This window comes from Mesoplodon mirus (assembly GCF_964341445.2).
Source record: "Mesoplodon mirus genome assembly, chromosome: 16".
NCBI lineage: Eukaryota > Metazoa > Chordata > Mammalia > Artiodactyla > Ziphiidae > Mesoplodon > Mesoplodon mirus.
In genome coordinates, this window is record NC_138992.1 from 61,064,414 (window position 1) to 61,081,514 (window position 17,101).

General features: G+C 44.0%; 1 protein-coding gene across 6 annotated transcripts in view; it reads left to right on the forward strand.

Annotated features, from left to right (window-relative positions):
* Window positions 1–2,588: 2,588 nt before the first annotated feature.
* The window catches only part of STAU2 (staufen double-stranded RNA binding protein 2), a 301,499-nt gene continuing 286,986 nt past the window's right edge, over window positions 2,589–17,101 (forward strand). For 2 of the 6 annotated variants that reach the window (XM_082601324.1, XM_082601325.1), the window contains exon 1: window positions 11,411–11,470. Coding sequence is in view for 2 of the 6 variants with exons in the window: in XM_082601330.1 (XP_082457456.1) it covers window positions 11,453–11,470 (18 nt within the window). In the remaining 4 variants the exon portion in view is untranslated. Of the gene's footprint in view, window positions 2,608–3,161; window positions 3,276–11,404; window positions 11,471–17,101 lie in introns of those variants that run through there. The other 4 variants (XM_082601330.1, XM_082601329.1, XM_082601327.1 and 1 more) reach the window with 4 other exon arrangements.

Consider the following 17,101-nt stretch of genomic DNA (forward strand, 5'->3'; position numbering starts at 1 on the left):
TAATCAGCTTCTAATAGGACCACACCTCTTTAAATATCTATTTTTTTCAACTCCTACACAAACATTTCATTTTAAAGTTAAATCCCAAGATCATAGATTGACACGTGGATTTCCATGCCACTCAGGTGATTTCATGTCCTGATGCTATCTACACACCTTGAGCAATTGAAAGTGCTGATTCAAGCTCAAAAACAATTTTCTCTCTGATAATTATGTCTTTAAAAAATTCATTCTAGGGACTTCCTTGGTGGCATGGTGGTTAAGAATCCACCTGCCAATGCAGGGGACACGGGTTCAATCCCTGGTCCAGGAAGACCCCACATGCCGAGGAGCAACTAAGCCCGTGCACCACAACCACTGAGCCTGCTCTCTACAGCCCGAGAGCCACAACTACTGAAGCCCGAGCACTCTAGGGCCCGTGTGCTGCAACTACTGAAGCCCATGCCCGCGCACCGCAACGAAGAGAAGCCCCTGCTCGCCACAACTAGAGAGAAGCCCGCATGCAGCAATGAAGACCCAATGCAGCCAAAATAAATAAATAAAATTCAAAAATTAAAAAAATAAAAATTCATTCTAAGGGTTGGTGGGTGGGCCGGGACGGTGTGGCTCCAGGGCCGGGGGCGCCCAGGCAGGTCAGCTGGAAAAAAAATAAAATAAAATAAAAATTCATTCTATTTGGGGTTTAAATGTAACATGCCCATGGTCTCCTAGTTAGTAAGTGGATAACCAGAGACTTAAAATCCGTTATAAGAAAAAGTTACAGTGGAGATAAAGTTTTCAATGAACTTTAATGACTGAAGAAGAGGGAATGACATTTCTGAACACTTCAGAGTCATTTCTAAAAGCATAAACTCATCTATTTATTCCAAAAGCATTTACTTCCACCCCTTAGCTCTTGGATGCTGGGACTACAAAGACGAATGAGATACACAGCCTGGCCTTAAAGAATGTTCTGTTTGTAATGTGGAATCAGGCTCAAAAACACTCTAATGTACCTACTATGTCAGAAGAGAGAGAAGAAAAGCACTGACCTGCTCAGAGGAGGTAGAGAATGCTCTCAAGGAGGTGATTTCGGAATGATCTGAAGGATGAGTTGCTCACTGGGTGAGAGGAGGATGAGAATGCAGGGAGAGCGAGGTGCCGGGAAAGGCCCAAATGTGGGAGGCTTGTCCTTTGGTACCGCTGGTGTGAAGGGCATGTACTCTTTCAAAGCATTCAACAAGCATTTGGACGCTAGGCTTGAGCTAGAAGTCATTAATCAAGGACTGATGCATGGGCTTCCCTTCCCTGGTGGCGCAGTGGTTGAGAATCCGCCTGCCAATGCAGGGGACATGGGTTCGAGCCCTGGTCTGGGAGGATCCCACACGCCGCGGAGCAACTGGGCCCGTGAGCCACAACTACTGAGCCTGCGCGTCTGGAGCTTGTGCTCCGCAACAAGAGAGGCCGCAACAGTGAGACCCCCGCTCGCCGCAACTAGAGAAAGCCCCCGCACAGAAATGAAGACCCCACACAGCCGAAAATGAATAAATAAATAAATAAAATAAAAATGGGAATCCCCTCCCCCATTGCCAGCAACTTTCACACTTCATTCCCCCTTCCCTATTCTATTAAAAAAAATAAAAATAAAAAGGACTGATGCAGATCTAGGGAGGATGCACCATGTTAAGTTTGAGGGAATTGGCAGAGGTGAAAAGAGGGAAGGAGCACAGGAAAAAGTTCCAGGAGGAAAATGTAGCAGGTAGCTGATCTCTTTCCATGGGAGACAGCGCATGCCAGGTCCTACTTAAAGGGCTTTATACATACTATCACATTTAAATACATGTTATCACATGTTCTCTCCTGTTGAACAAAAGAATAAACTGACTCACTGGGTAAGTAACATGTCCATGGTCTCCTACTTAGTAAGTGGATAACCTGGCCTGGTTATCTAATTCGAACGCCCTTGCTTTTAACCACTGTGCTATACTGTGTTCCCAGCTGTTCAGAGGAGAACTATCGGTTTTACGTGATGACTGAAATCACAGGCCTGGTAGCCATTTCTCAGGCGGGGAATCAATACTGGGAAGCAACCCTGGGAATGATAATGCAGATGGATAAATTTGTGAAAACACAGTAATAATTCTATTTCTACACTTTATTGCCACATTATTTATGATGCCATTTACTAAATGGAGTGTTGACTTTCACTGGGCTTAACTGGGTTGAAGTTATCCAGACATCAGTAACCCACATCAAAACCAGGACGACTCAAGAAGTAATTCGAGTTTTCTGGCACTCCTGCCTCAACAATCTAGAATCTAGGGCACTGTTCTAAGATGATCCTCCTTTTTGGTTCGAAGGGTTTCTTTTTTACGATTTTTTTGGCTGAGGAGGCTGTCTGGCCACGCTGCGGACCTTGGAGAGCAGGTGATTACTGATCACTCGTGTTTTCCGGGCGAGACAGTGGCGCTAACCCCCTCCCCTTCCCCCCCTTCCCCCTCCTCCTCCCAGGCTGGAAAGGTGCAGGATCCGCTAAACCGTGCTTCGCACAGTGGCGGCCGGAGCAGACGCGGGATGGTCGCGCGCCCCCAGCAGAGCAAAGCGGGGTAGCGAGAGAGCCTGGGGAAGGTACGGGCGGGGAATCGGGGTGCGGACACCACCTGGAAAGAGCAGAGAGTCAATTGGGCGGGGGAGGCATTTGCCGAGTGCAGGTGTGGAAGAGGCTGCCCCAGGCCCACCCTTTGCAGCCGAGGGGGCGGGGAGCCGGGCCGGAGACCCGGAGACTGCGGACGGGGCACGGTCCTTTGGCACTCGCTCGCCCGCCTTCCCAAGGCCCCGGGGGACGGCCCCTCGCCCCGGGGCCCGGCCTGCCGGCGCCAGCACCGCAGCGCCCGCGGCGGCCGCCGCTGCGGCGGCCGGCCGGCCGCCAGGGGGCGGGAGCGGCGCCGCGAACAATGGCCGCACTCGACCGCGGGCCTGCGAAAGGAAGAAGGGAGGGAGGGAGGGCCGGCGCCGGCGCGCGGCGCGGGTCTGCGGGGCCCGGGGGCGCGCGCGCCGGGCAGGCTGGGGAGCGAGAGCGGCTGCGTCGGCGGGGGCGCGCGGCGCGGGCCCGGGAGGGCGCGGCGGGAGCGCAGGGAAGGCGGGCGGAGGCGGGGGGAGGAGGCGGGGGGCGGGGAGCCCGAGGGGTGGAAGCCGGCGGCGGCGGCGGCGGCGGCGGCGGCGGCGGCCGAGCGGGGTCAGTTCTCTGTAGTGTTTGCCAATGTTGGAGTCGTCTGCAAAGTGTCCCTGGCGAGAAGGTAAATACCCTTGTGCGGGGCATCCGGGAGGCCCCGACTTCCGCCCCGCTGGCGGGGGAGACAGAGGGCGCTGGGGAGCCCTGCGGGTCCGCGGCGCGCGGCGAACCCCATGAAGAGCGGCCCCTTCGCGGCCTCCCCTCCCCCGCGCCTTCCCTCCCTCCTCGGGCTCTCTCCGGGCGGGAGGGGGAGGGGAGGAGGATGGCGGGGGCTGGGGAGCCGGGGAGGAGACGAATGAATTGGGGGGGGGCGTGTGTGGAGGGGGTGGGACGACACAGGTGTCCAGAGGGGAGGAGCCGGGAGGAAGGCGAGGATGCCGGCACAGACGGAGGGTGGAGGGCTGGGGGGGGCAGGGACCCGGGAGGTGGAGTCGTTGGGGCCGCGGTGGGAACGGCCGGAAGAGGGGACCGCGGGTGGAGCGACGGTGCCGGAGAGGGAGGGGGAGGGTCCCTGTGGGGGGGAGGGCAGGACTGGGGAGGGGAGGGGGTCAGAGGAGGGGAGATGGCGGGAGGCCCATCCCTGGAGGGTCTGCGGGCCATGGCCTGGGGGCGCAGGGGGAACGGCGGGGCGGGGGCGCGCCGGGGGCTGGTGGTGGTGGCTATTTCTGTATAATGGGCAAGTGATAAATACGTAACGCGCCGAAATGGGGAAGGTAGGTGGGGCAGAGGGGGCAAAATATATCCTATGACAGGCAAGTTCGGCCGTGGCTCTTACGAACTACTACGGTGAGGGCTCGGCTTAAATGGGTGGTTGGCAGTTAATGACCTTGCCGAGGTGAAGGCAGTTGGGCGAAGAGACAAAGATCAGTTACAGAATCCGCTGTGCGAGGGCAGAGCCTCCAGCCCCTCGCGGGGCGGGCCGGGGACTGTGGGGATTGTGTCGAGGCGGGCGTTCCGCGGAGGCAACTGAGGAGACGCTGAGCTGGGATTCTTCGGGGGGGGGGCGGGGATAATGGCCTTGGGTTCTGGAAGTCCCTGGAAATATGTGCAGAATTTTGCACTTGCGGAGAATTTTCTTCGGAAAGGGTCTTTGCTTGGCGTGACGCGTCCCGCCGCCCCTTTCCCAGAAGGTTTAGAACTACTTGGGTAGAGAAGGACCGTTCACTTAGGGAAATGTACTGAAGGATTTTAAATTGGGTGGTTCCTCCAGAATGGATAGAGACGATCTTTTAAAGGTGTTTCACTGTTAGCTGAAAACCTTTATTTTTAATGTTTGATTTCACAATTTTGGTGAACTTCTTCTGAGCATTACTTCTCTTCTGATGCATCCTTGTGATTTAAGGGAGTATGATGAACATTTGAAATCAAAATTGTGATGGGCAGGCGGGTTAATAGTAACCTTGTAGGAGAAGAGATTGCAGCATTGTTCCTGGTGGCTATTTCTTCTCCGTCCTTGCTTTCTTAACATGATTCACACATACTGTTGTGAATTGAGTTGCAGAAGGAAAAAAAAATCTTTTTAATAAAGCCATCAAAACCCAGACATTCTGCATCTCGATTGTTTTGTAAAATGGCAAGTTTTTCATTTTTCAGTTTGCCTGTATTTTACTGCAAAACAGAGATAACACATACCACTTGAATTGTAGATTTGCTGCCGTTTGCAGCAGGCCTGTATTAGATTTGTGAAACACTTAAACGCCGAACTATGTGATGTCTGTGTTTTTTTTTTTGTCCTGCTATGTTTTCAGCTCAAGGCACCATTGCCACGTTCCACTGCATGGCAGTGTAGTTGAAATTTATTCCTAAGTGATCATTAGTTGGTAGGATATAGTGCAGATTTCCTCACACATCACTAAATTTTTCCTTAAAAACCTGTGTTTTGTATTTGTAAAAATGTTGCTGTATAATCCAAGTATGTACTGTTAACTTCAGATATACTGCCACGTAATTTTTTTTTAAAGATTTAATTTTATTTATTTTTTGGCTGCGTTGGGTCTTCGTTGCTGCGTGCTGGCTTTCTCTAGTTGTGGCGAGTGGGGGCTACTCTTCGTTGCGGAGCACGGGCTTCTCATTGCGGTGGCTTCTCATTGGGGAGCACGGGCTCTAGGCACACGGACTTCAGTAGTTGTGGTTCGCGGGCTCTAGAGCGCAGCCTCAGTTGTGGCACACGGGCTTAGTTGCTCTGCGGCATGTGGGATCTTCCCAGACCAGGGATGGAACCCACATCTCCTGGATTGTCAGGCAAATTCGTATCCAGTGCGCCACCAGGGAAGTCCCTGCCATGTAATTTTTAAGTTTTAGTTTTTTATTTGGAAGTAACTTCAAGTTTGCAGAAGAGTACCAAGAATAAGAATAATACAAAGAATACTCATGTAACCTTAACTCAGAGTCACCAATTTATCATTTGCTTTCTCTCTGTCACACACACACATAATATTTTTTTCCTGGATCATTTGAGGGTCAGTTATATACATCATGGTCTCTACTCCTACTTACTTCAGCATGGAAAACCATATAAATTTCACATTTTAGCTTACTTGGCTTGCCTGGAATGAAATTCTAGGAAGGAGTGGCTTGGTCTGATTTTCAACAAAGAGTAAGAATATCAAAAATATCAAAGGTGTTCATCACCATTATTAGTATATAAATAATATAGGAATTGAGGCTGAGTGGTTTTCCTGTGTTAGAATCAGGTACTGGAAGATAAAATTGGCCAGTGTGTTGGGATTTTTTCCTTGTAGTTAACCTTCTCTTTACTTCTATTACTCTGTTTTCTTTTCTTTTGTATACTTTGAGCACTGGATATCTGATCATTTATGTATGCGGATCATAATAAAGAAAGGGGGAAAGTCTAGATATTGCAAAATTGGGTTTTGTTAATATTAGACTGAATAGTTGGAGGCAGGCATAGTATAATCAAATCATGTATAGATTTATTTGTGCTTCTTCTGGATACTCAAGAAAATATTAGATGAGTGTCTAGAATCCATAGTAATTATAATTTATATTTGTGTATGATTGATTTTGAAGAAATCCCTGAAGTTCTTCTATATAGAATCCTTGCCATTATGTTGTTTTAGAGGTCAAGCCCTTTGTTAAGGAACATTTTTAAGGAGTCGAGCTTTTATTTATAGTTTAACATATAATGGAAAGAAGGGGACTTTGAACCAGACCAAACTGAGTTTTAATCCTAGCAATGTGACTGGGGAAGTAACCCAACTTCTAGAAAAATGGGGATAACACCTGCATCCCAAGGTGATGAGGATTAAATGAGCTAATATAAAAGTGGCAAAATATGGCACCTGGTATATATAAAATTGGTGTCTGGTAAATGTTAGTTTCCTTTTTTTCTTAGCTGGGTAGTATGTGGGGTTTTTCACTGGAATGGTTCATGGAGTGAGACTTCTATATACTTAGAATATTTCATAGGCTCTTAGGAGATAGTAAAATTTATACTAAATTGTTTTGATTTTCTTACATAAAAATAGTTTTTTGGGGTACCTACTTTTAAAAAGAAATGAAAATGAAAAGCTTTTTTTTAAACACTTTTTAAGGGGCCCATGATTTTTTTAGAGTAAGAAGCTTTGAGTTGGTATTTAGTTTTGTAGTAGTTTGGAGTGTAAGAATGGGGATAGTAAATGTTTTTGCTTTTCATATTGTCAGGTAAGACATTTAAGAGATTTATAGATATGTTAATTTAATAATGCCATTTTATAAAACAGGATTTAATTGTTGAGGATTTTATAGAGTTAATTTTTTTTATAGAGTTAATTTTTTTTATAGAGTTAATTTTTTTTATAGAGTTAATTTTGCACAGCTTTCAGTTAATCAGATGAGCAAATTGTAATTCATAATAAAAGCAGTGAGTGATATCAGCAGTACATTTCAGATACCGGTTGGACCTTTAATTCTTCATGAGTGGCAAGTCTTCTCCAGTTAGTAGTGCCTTCTCCATAAACTACCCTGCCTGTTTTCATTTAGTAGCTTGGAATCTGGAACTGCATGTTCGAATGTGCCTGACTGGATATCACTGTAGGGCATTTTTGGGACATGTGAATAGGTTTCTTTAAAAGTACACGGTTGTAATTGGAATGAATGGTAGCTGGAAACTTTGGACAGAAGAGGAAGAGGTGGATTTTATGAAACCGTGGGTAGTATAAAATGCTCTGCATTTTATTGATATGACTTGATATTTTATCAAATTCTTTTAAATATAGGACAGTAGACCTGGCATGTCTTTAAATAAGACATGAAATGTTAAAGAGATGTGCCACTGTGGGCATTCCAAATTGCCTGTGGTATAGTTATAATCTTTATATTGATATAGATCTAATACAACTTGCTTGTGGAAAAGAATATGTTCAGAATTTTTATCCAGTTACCTTACAGAGTGCTGTTACAGACATATTAGTTTCATGTTTTAACGTATACAGATTTTTATAACTGTGAAGGAAAGGCTTACGGAATATTTAAAATTGTATGGTCAGTTTTGAGTGAATACGTGCTTTCATTTGTGCTTTTTCAAAAAACTGCTTTTTGTATATCAGAAGATCAGAACTTTAAAAAATGTACCCCTGGGGCTTCCCTGGTGGCGCAGTGGTTGAGAGTCTGTCTGCTGATGCAGGGGACACGGGTTCGTGCCCCGGTCCGGGAAGATCCCACATCCCGCGGAGCGGCTGGGCCCGTGAACCATGGCCGCTGAGCCTGCGCGTCCGGAGCCTGTGCCCCGCAACGGGAGAGGCCACAGCAGTGAGAGCCCCGCGTACCGCAAAAAAAAAAAAAAAAATTGTACCCCTATATCTTATTGTGCCTACTTCTCAGGATCAGCCACTAGTATTACCAAAATCTAATATTGAAGAAACACATACAGGTCTATAGACAAGGATTTGTAATTTTTAGAGGCTTACATAAAATAAAAACAAAATGAGATTTCTCAAATTTGGTAAATTCTTACTAAATAATGTTAAATTCTGGAAAATAAGGGACATTAGATCACTGAGATGCTTTTAGCGGTTTGTTCATGTTTTAATGTCCAAATGAATTGTTTTCAATTAAAAAAAAGAAAACTGGTTAGGTTTGTAGTTTTAGTTGTAGACAGTGTATTTTAATACCATTTGACTAATGCCTCACTTTTTAATGATGTCATCTTTTGAATAGAATGTAAATGTTTAAGTTTCATAATTTACTCCTTTCAGATTTTAACGTTACTCATTTGCTTATGTTGAACAGGGAATTGATTTTTTTTGGTCTACCTAAATATATTAATACCATAGAATTATAGAATTTGAGTTGAATGGAAGTATCTTATTTATTGTTACAAATTACCCCAGAAATTAAGAACTTAAAACAAATATTTATTATCTCAATTTCTGTGGGTTAGAAATCTGGGTGCAGCTTATCTGGGTGCCTGTGGTTCAGGGTCTCTTAGGAGGTTGCAGGTAAGCTGTCTTTAGGGCTCTCATCTGAAAGCTTGACTGGGGGAAGATCTGCGTCTGAGTCATTCATGTGACTCTTGGCAGGCCTCAGTTCCTTGGCGGGTACTGGACAGAAAACCCCAGTTTCTGTTGGGCTGTTGGCCCAAGGTGTCCCTCAGTTCTTTGTCATGTAGGTCTGACCACAGGGCAGCTCACAGTATGACAGCCAGCTTCCCAAAGACCAAACAGGTGAGAGAACGAGAGCAGGTGACATCCAGGAGGGAAATGATGGTCTTTTTATAACCCAGTCTTGGAAGCGGTAGCTCATTATTTCTGCTGTATTCTATTTGTTGTTTGCCTACCAAAGGACTTACATTTACTTTTTAAAAATTGAAAAAAAAAAAAGGAAGAAAATAGAAGCAAGAGAAAGAACTCAAAGATACATAAAGCAATTTACCAAAGCTCAAAAGGTAATCCCCTGAAGGGGCTTCCCTGGTGGCGCAGTGGTTAAGAATCTGCCTGCCAATGCAGGGGACACCACAGGTTCGAGTCCTGGTGCAGGAAGATCCCACATGCCGTGGAGCAACTTAAGCCCATGTGCGTCACAACTACTGAGCCTGTGCTCTAGAGCCCGTGAGCCACAACTACTGAAGCCCGGGTGCCACAACTTCTGAAGCCCGTGCACATACAACTACTGAGCCTGCGCTCTGGAGCCCACGAGCCATAACTACTGAAGCCTGTGTGCCACAACTTCTGAAGCCTGTGCGCCTAGAGCCCGTGCTCCACAACAAGAGAAGCCACTGCAATGAGAAGCCTGTGCACCGTAACGAAGAGCAGCCCCCGCTCTCAGTGGCTAGAGAGAGCCCGTGTGCAGTAGCGAGGACCCAATGCAGCCAAAAATTAAATAAATGAATAAATAAATTTATATATAAAAAAGGTAATCTCCTGAAGAGCTTGGACTAAAACTTAAATTCACTGGTACTCAGGTCTTGTGCTATTTCTACAAATGCGATTCTCTTGGAAAATACAAAAATTGGTACAGATGGTGAGGTCACTATTGTAAGAAATAATTGAGGAGCTTCCCTGATGGCGCAGTGGTTAAGAATCCTCCTACCAATTCAGGAGACACGGGTTTGAGCCCTGGTCCAGGAAGATCCCACATGCTGTGGAGCAACTAAGCCCATGTGCCACAACTACTGAGCCCACGCTCTCTAGGGCCTGCGAGCCAAACTACTGAGCCCACGTGCCAAACTACTGAAGACCATGCTCCTAGAGCCCATGTTCCGCAACAAGAGGAGCCACTGCAATGAGAAGCCCGTGCACCACAACAAAGAGTAGCCCCCGCTCGCCACAACTAGAGAAAGCCCATGCGCAGCAACGAAGACCCAACGCAGCCAAAAATAAATAAATAAAATTTTCTTAAAACGAAATAATTGAAAAATTTGAAAGTCATTTTGAATTGACTCTAGTTTGTCATTTTGAAAAAATTGTAGCCAAATGTATATATACACACACACATATGTATATTCATATGGTATCTATGTGTATATATGTATCTCCAGAACCTTTGCTTCTGAGGGAAAGTTCATTATTTAAATTTTATAGCATAAAAATTGCTACACGAGTGATTGGATTTAGCTCCTTTGGTATATGTCAAAATTGTGTTGTTGCTTTGTAGATAATTTTTTTGGGGGACTGTACATAATTTTTAATGTAACTTTTCCCATTACCAAATCCCATTATTTATTTATTTATTTATTTATTTATGTGGGTTTTCCTGCCCTTTTTTTTTTTATTCTTTTTTTTTTGTGGTACGCGGGCCTCTCACTTTTGTGGCCTCTCCCGTTGTGTGGAGCACAGGCTCCAGACATGCAGGCTTAGCGGCCATGATTCACGGGCCTAGCCGCTCCGCGGCATGTGGTATCCTCCTGGACCGGGGCACGAACCCGTGTCCCCTGCATTGGCAGGCGGACTCTCAACCACTGCGCCACCAGGGAAGCCCCCTGCCCTTCTTTGATATCTATTTTTAAATTAAGTGTAGAAGACGTTTGCTATATGGAAAGAAATACAACCATGGCGAGGAGGTTAGACCCATAAGGAAACAAATCCAAATGTAACAATGGGATGTGTCAGGATGGTAATTTTCTTTTCAAAAATTTTATGTAAAATTTTGATATGCATGCTATTTTTATAATGATTATAATAAAATCAGAAACAGGAAAAAGAATGCAACTAGGTAATCTTACCATGTGCTCTTTTCCATACTACCTAAGAGAATATGTGTGTGTTACATCTTCTTTAGGCTTAATTTATCTTATAGAGGAGGGGAACAAAGCTGTTTAAAACGTTACTGGAGCAAAGGAAGTATATATTAAATATTAATCTGAAACTTTTACATTGTTTGAACAGCTTCACTTTTGCTGAAATTGTCATAGAACTCTAGAACCAGAAGGGACTTTGTGCAGCCTAGATCTGCACTGTCCAGTGTGGTGGTCACTAGCCACAGGGTGGCTATTTAACTTTAAATAACTTAAAGAAAATTTAAAATTTACTTTCTCAGTTCTAGCCACGTTTCAAGTGCTCAGTAGCCACATGTGTCTAGTGGCTACCGGTTTGGATAGCAAAGATACAGAACATGTTTATCATCATAGAAAGTTCTACGCTGATTTAGATCTACTCCATCTTTTGTATTTGATTTTGGTCACGGGCATGTGTTTAAAGTGCTAATCATTGCGATTACCAACTAAGTTGAACTTATTTCTTCATTTTCATTTTCTAGTTTTTGGAGCCGTGAGGGATACATCAGTTTGGTCAATATTGTTTTAACATGCTTCAAATAAATCAGGTGAGTTTGTGTTAAGGCATGTCACACTTATATGGTGCTTGGGCCATAAATCGTGGAGCATTTTAACTCAGCTTTTCTATAACCGTAACCTGACCACTGCTTTATAGAGCCGTTACATGCTATATATTTGTCATAGGAAGACTACAGGGCAGGTTGTGTAAGGATTATACCGATAGTCCTGAAAGTTAAGTTTTAAGTGTGCAGAGCAGAAGGTTTTTCTGTTCTTTTTGATGTCACATCTCCAGGACTTGTTGTTGTGTTCAGAATGCTTACAGTTGTGATCTAGCTTCAGCAGGTGGCAGTTCTGCAGACCGAAAGCATTTCTAGTGACACATCTTGTGAAGGGGTTGTATCAGTGTGTTAAAAGGAGAGTCCTTTTCTAGGGCACTGGAAAAGGCTGGAAGAAAGCGCTCTGCTAAATAAACTCTAGCATGCAATGCCTTAGACTCACTGTAGAAATATTTTTCTTAGGTCTTGACATTTCTCCAAGAACTTTATACATTTAATCTTATCCTTTCTGAACAAAAAGGGCATTGTATCATAACTATAATATAGAAAGTACTTTGATTTACTTCACGTTTGCAAATCAAGAGAGAAGAAAGTAATTTGATTGCAAGAGGTAGTTAATTCTTTTGTGATTTGAGGAAGTAATACATGACCCCTCCCAGCCCCCACCCCCTCCAGCTCACCTGGCCTAAGAAATCTCCAGTTCCTGCGTATCACACACCATCTCTAAGCAAATGACTTCTCAGTTTATACCTGGTCTAGACTTCTCTCCTGAGCTCCAGACTTAGGTAGCAGTTACCAACTTGATCTGTTAACTTGGATGTCTTTATGCATCTCAGACCTAACGTGTGCCCAGGAAAGAATCTAAGTGCTTCAGTCAAACTAGACTCTTCCAGGTCCGAGGTTGAGCCAGGTCGTTCTAGCTTGACCTCTTCTCACCCACCCCGTGCTTGGTTCACTTGACCCCCAGGCCTAGGATTTGCCTCATAGCACCCTGCCCTTCTATTTAATGACATCCTGACATTCAAAGTTGTATTAAAATATGTAATATTATTTAACGTCTGTCTTCCTTGTTAGAGGTTGTGCTCCATGAAGGGAGTGACTTTGCTTGTTTACTCCTATATCCCCAGGTCCTAGAATAGTTCTTGTTGTATATGATTTTCATGTATTTGCTGAACGAGTGGATGAATGGTGCTAGGGTTGACACTAAAGCAAGGAGATCTGCATCCTTGTCAGCAGTAACCACATAGTTGTGTTGTCCGTTTTGGTATTATATGATGCTGCTTTACACAAATGCCATTAATGTAAAATCTCTCCCTTATGCCCAGTTGTTCTTTGATTTTCTCCTTGAACTAGAGAGTTTTCTTGTGCCACAAATACTGCTTTCATCAGTGACGTTACTAACATGGGCTAAAAGGAATCATACTGTGCTTAGTGCTTCCTGTGCCTTCATGATTGCTGTCAAGTCCCATTAGATGCATTGATGGAGCTTTATGAGATGTGACATACAAACTGTGCTATAGGTGTGAAGTTCCCCCCAAGTGACTGTACAGATACCTGCCATTCATTACATGGGTACAGTTATTCTACTATAGACTGGTGGAAATGATCATTTTATGTCAGGCAACATCATTGAAACTTCTAGTTTATAGATTTGTCCTAATGAGGATTTACTAACCATCTGTGCTACTGGTCCTGTTGAACCAGGCATTGCAAACAACTCCTAGGCAGCGTTTTGCGTGGCCACAGCAGCTCCCTGGGCTTTGGCTAGAAATTGTCCACAGTACCTGGAGATATGCATGCTTTGCTTGTAACAGATATGTATTCCTTGGCTTGCTTCAAGACCCTCTCTTGACTAAGTGTTTAAAACTTTTCAAGTCTGAGGGGAAAAGCTAACCTAATTTGGAATAGTAGAACTTATAGAGAAGACTTTGTTTTCATCCAGACTTAAAAGTCACATTGAATTCTTAAACATATGAGCGATTTTTATGTTTTATTATTTTCACAGTGACTGGTTTCCCATTAGAGGGTTCTCAAGGTAAATGTGAAAAGTCATGAAAAGGCAATTGAAGCTGACACTCACTCATCTTGAAGCAGTTGAAATTTTTACTGCATAATTTTCAACACTGTCTTTAGGATTAATAAATAAATTTGGGGAGGTCTTTTGTTAAAATGCCTGAATAGTGCTAGCAAATTATTCCACATGTGTTCCTAGAACTAATTAAAAACTAGGCTATTGAATACTAAGTTACTTGGTATCCTTTTTGATATTAATTCTGCCTGACATTATTATTAGGGAACATAGGAATGTTCCATGTTCGGCTACCATAATGACACTTCTGCCTTTAAATTGTGCTCCTCATTTTTTTTTTTTTTTTTTTTAGCGGTACACGGGCCTCTCACTGTTGTGGCCTCTCCCGTTGCGGAGCACAGGCTCCGGACGCACAGGCTCAGCGGCCATGGCTCACGGGCCCAGCCGCTCCACGGCATGTGGGACCTTCCCGGACCGGGGCACGAACCCGTGTCCCCTGCATCAGCAGGCGGACTCTCAACCACTGCGCCACCAGGGAAGCCCATGCTCCTCATTTTTACTTTTGCCTTTTAAGAGTGTGTGTTCTTATCCATGCACAATTCATGTAGAAAAATTAGGTGGTATAGATAAGTAAAAAGGAAAAAAAAATCACAAGTAATTCCACTATTCTTTTACAGAAACAATCACTGCTAACGTTTTGGGGTGTATACTTCTAGATTTTTTTTCTATGCAGGTATGTTTTTATGTGAATATATGTTATTTTAAAAAACTGAGATTATGTAATACATAATATCTGAAGTGACTTAATCCATAATTTAGAAGTACTAAGATTTATTTAATCAAATCCTTATTGTTGGACAGATTTTGTGTTATAGTTAGTGCCACAGTTAGTTTTTTTTTTTACATACACCTGTGTTCCTTTGTCCATTATTTTCTTGTAATTAAGTATTCGAAATGGAAATACTAATCAAAGGAGTATGCAGATTTTAAAGATATTTGATGCATAAATACCCCAAAATACAAAATTATATCTATTAGAAGTTTATCAGGGGCTTCCCTGGTGGTGCAGTGGTTGAGAGTCTGCCTGCCGATGCAGGGGACACGGGTTCTTGCCCTGGTCCGGGAAGATCCCACATGCCACAGAGTGGCTGGGCCCGTGAACCATGGCCGCTGAGCCTGCGTGTCTGGAGCCTGTGCTCCATGACAGGAGAGGCCACAACAGTGAGAGGCCCGCGTACTGCTAAAAAAAAAAAAAAAAAAAAGTTTATCAGAATGCCTGTTTCCTTATTTCCTTGACAAATTTTCAATCTCCGTTAATCTGTCTGACAAAAAGTGATATTTTAATTTGCATTTCTATGATTTGCTTATATTTGTTCTTTTGTGTTTTGTCTTTTGTGAATTGCTTATATGTGTCCACTGTTATCTTTACCTTTTATTTGTAAAAATTCTTTGGATTATATCCCCTTGAGAGTTTATAATCATTAGTTTGTAGTTTTTTCATTCGTTATTCAACAAGTAACTAATGGTAACCTATGTTTCCAGGGTACCACTAAGTAAGAGTTTGGTGTATTTTGACCTTTCTCCCTGATGATTAATTACAAGCCCCTAGGGAAAGGAAACTCGTTTGAACATTAAGCTGTAGCAAATATAAATTGAGAAGGCCCATGTGCTGTGAAATACTGTTTAAAAATTAGTGACTGAAATAGGGCAAATGTTTTGGGATTAGTTGGTGAGGCACATTTGACCAGGTAGTGTGTCCTAAGGTGTTGGGAAGTCTATGTTAGGCAGCTGTAGCCTTGGGAGAGCCCAGCAGCCAGGGATTAACAGAGGTTTAAGTAGTGGTTCCTTTTAAAGAGGTTTGGTCATTGCTGTTAGGAACACAGAAGCTAAGGGGAAGCTTTTTTTTTTTAAATATTTATTTTATTTAATTTTGGCTGTGTTGGGTCTTCATTGCTGTGCGTGGCTTCCTCTAGTTGCGGCGAGTGGGGGCTACCCTTTGTCGCGTTGCACGGGCTTCTCATTGCGGTGGCTTCTCTTGCTGCAGAGCATGGGCTCTAGGTGCGCAGGCTTCAGTAGTTGTGGCTCGCAGGCTCTAGAGTGTAGGCTCAGTAGTTGTGGCGCATGGGCTTAGTTGCTCCGCGGCATGTGGGATCTTCCTGGTCCAGGGCTCGAACCTGTGTCCCCTGCATTGGCTGGCAGATTCTTAATCACTGTGCCACCAGGGAAGCCCTAAGGGGAAGCTTTAAAGCCTGAATCAAGTGGAGTAGGAGAACAGGGAGGACAGAACAATTTCAGTGCCAGAAGAGTGGAGAATCCTATAGGGCAAGAGGGAGCCAGGTGTTATACAGAAAGAATAAAGTTGTGTCAAGGTGTACTGTAAAGTGTAAAGCCAGGGTTTGGTCATTAAGAAACAAAAAGCCTAGAGTTTAAGGGATAATGATATGATCCTACAGGTTTGTTTTGAGGAGTAATTGAGGTAGCAAAGGCCAAATGCTTAGTGTTGGTTCTAGTACTCTTGCTACTGCTGTTGATAGTACTGTGACTGGTATTCTTGCTATTGTTGCTCTGGAAATTGATGAGAAAGGAGGGCAGACAGTTAAGTTGGTCATTAGAGTAAGTAATTGTTGGGGGGGAGTGAAGCACTTGGACATGTCTTAAGCCCAGGTCAGCTACAAGTGCTCTCCTTGTCTTTCTTGCCATATGCACTGGAAACTCTATCCTTTTCCCTTTTAAAAGCTGCTGATACTTACTCTTAGTTTTTCTCCAAGTCTGGCTTTGGAGTAGGATCTGTTTACAATCTGCCCATCTCTCTTGAAGTCATAGGATTTAGTGTACAGTTACTGGATTAAAAAAGTAGTAAACACAAGGAGGTTAAAATGTATAAGAAGGATGTGGGCTTTCTGCCATGTTGGCATAACAAGATTTATCCTCTTTGTAGCCAGCTTCCAAGATGGCCCCCAATGATCTCTGCCTCCTGGTATTTACACCGCTGTGTAATCCTCTCGCACATCTGTTTGTGTGGCCAATAGAATATGGTAGAAGTGATGGATCGTTTCCAAGGATAGGTTATAAAAGACATTGTGCCTTCTCCATCCTCCTCTCTCTCCCTCAATGTGTCACCCTGCATTGCTGACTCTGAGAGTAGTTTGCTGCCATGTTGTGAATAGCCCACTGGAGAGGCCCACATGATGAGAAATTGAGGCCTCCTGCCAACAGCTAACAAGGAACCAAGACCTTTAGCTAACTGTGTGACTGAGCCTTCTTGAAAGCAGATCCTCCAGCCCTTGTCAAGCTTCCAGCCCTACCTAGACTGCTCTCCATCAGCATCTTGACTGCAACCCCATGAGAGATTCTGAGTCAGAACCACCCAGCCCAGCTGCTCCTTGATTGCTGAAACTTAGAGACTATGTGAAAAAAATAAATGCTTATTTTTTTAAGCCATTAAGTTGGGGGTAATGTGTTTTGCAGCAGTAATATTCTCTTTCTCCTTAAATAACTTGAGAACATATTAAATATGTGATCAGTGGTTTTTAGACATTGGATGACAGATGGCGGCAGGCTGTGATGCCTGAGAGAATAGAAACAAATGAGGT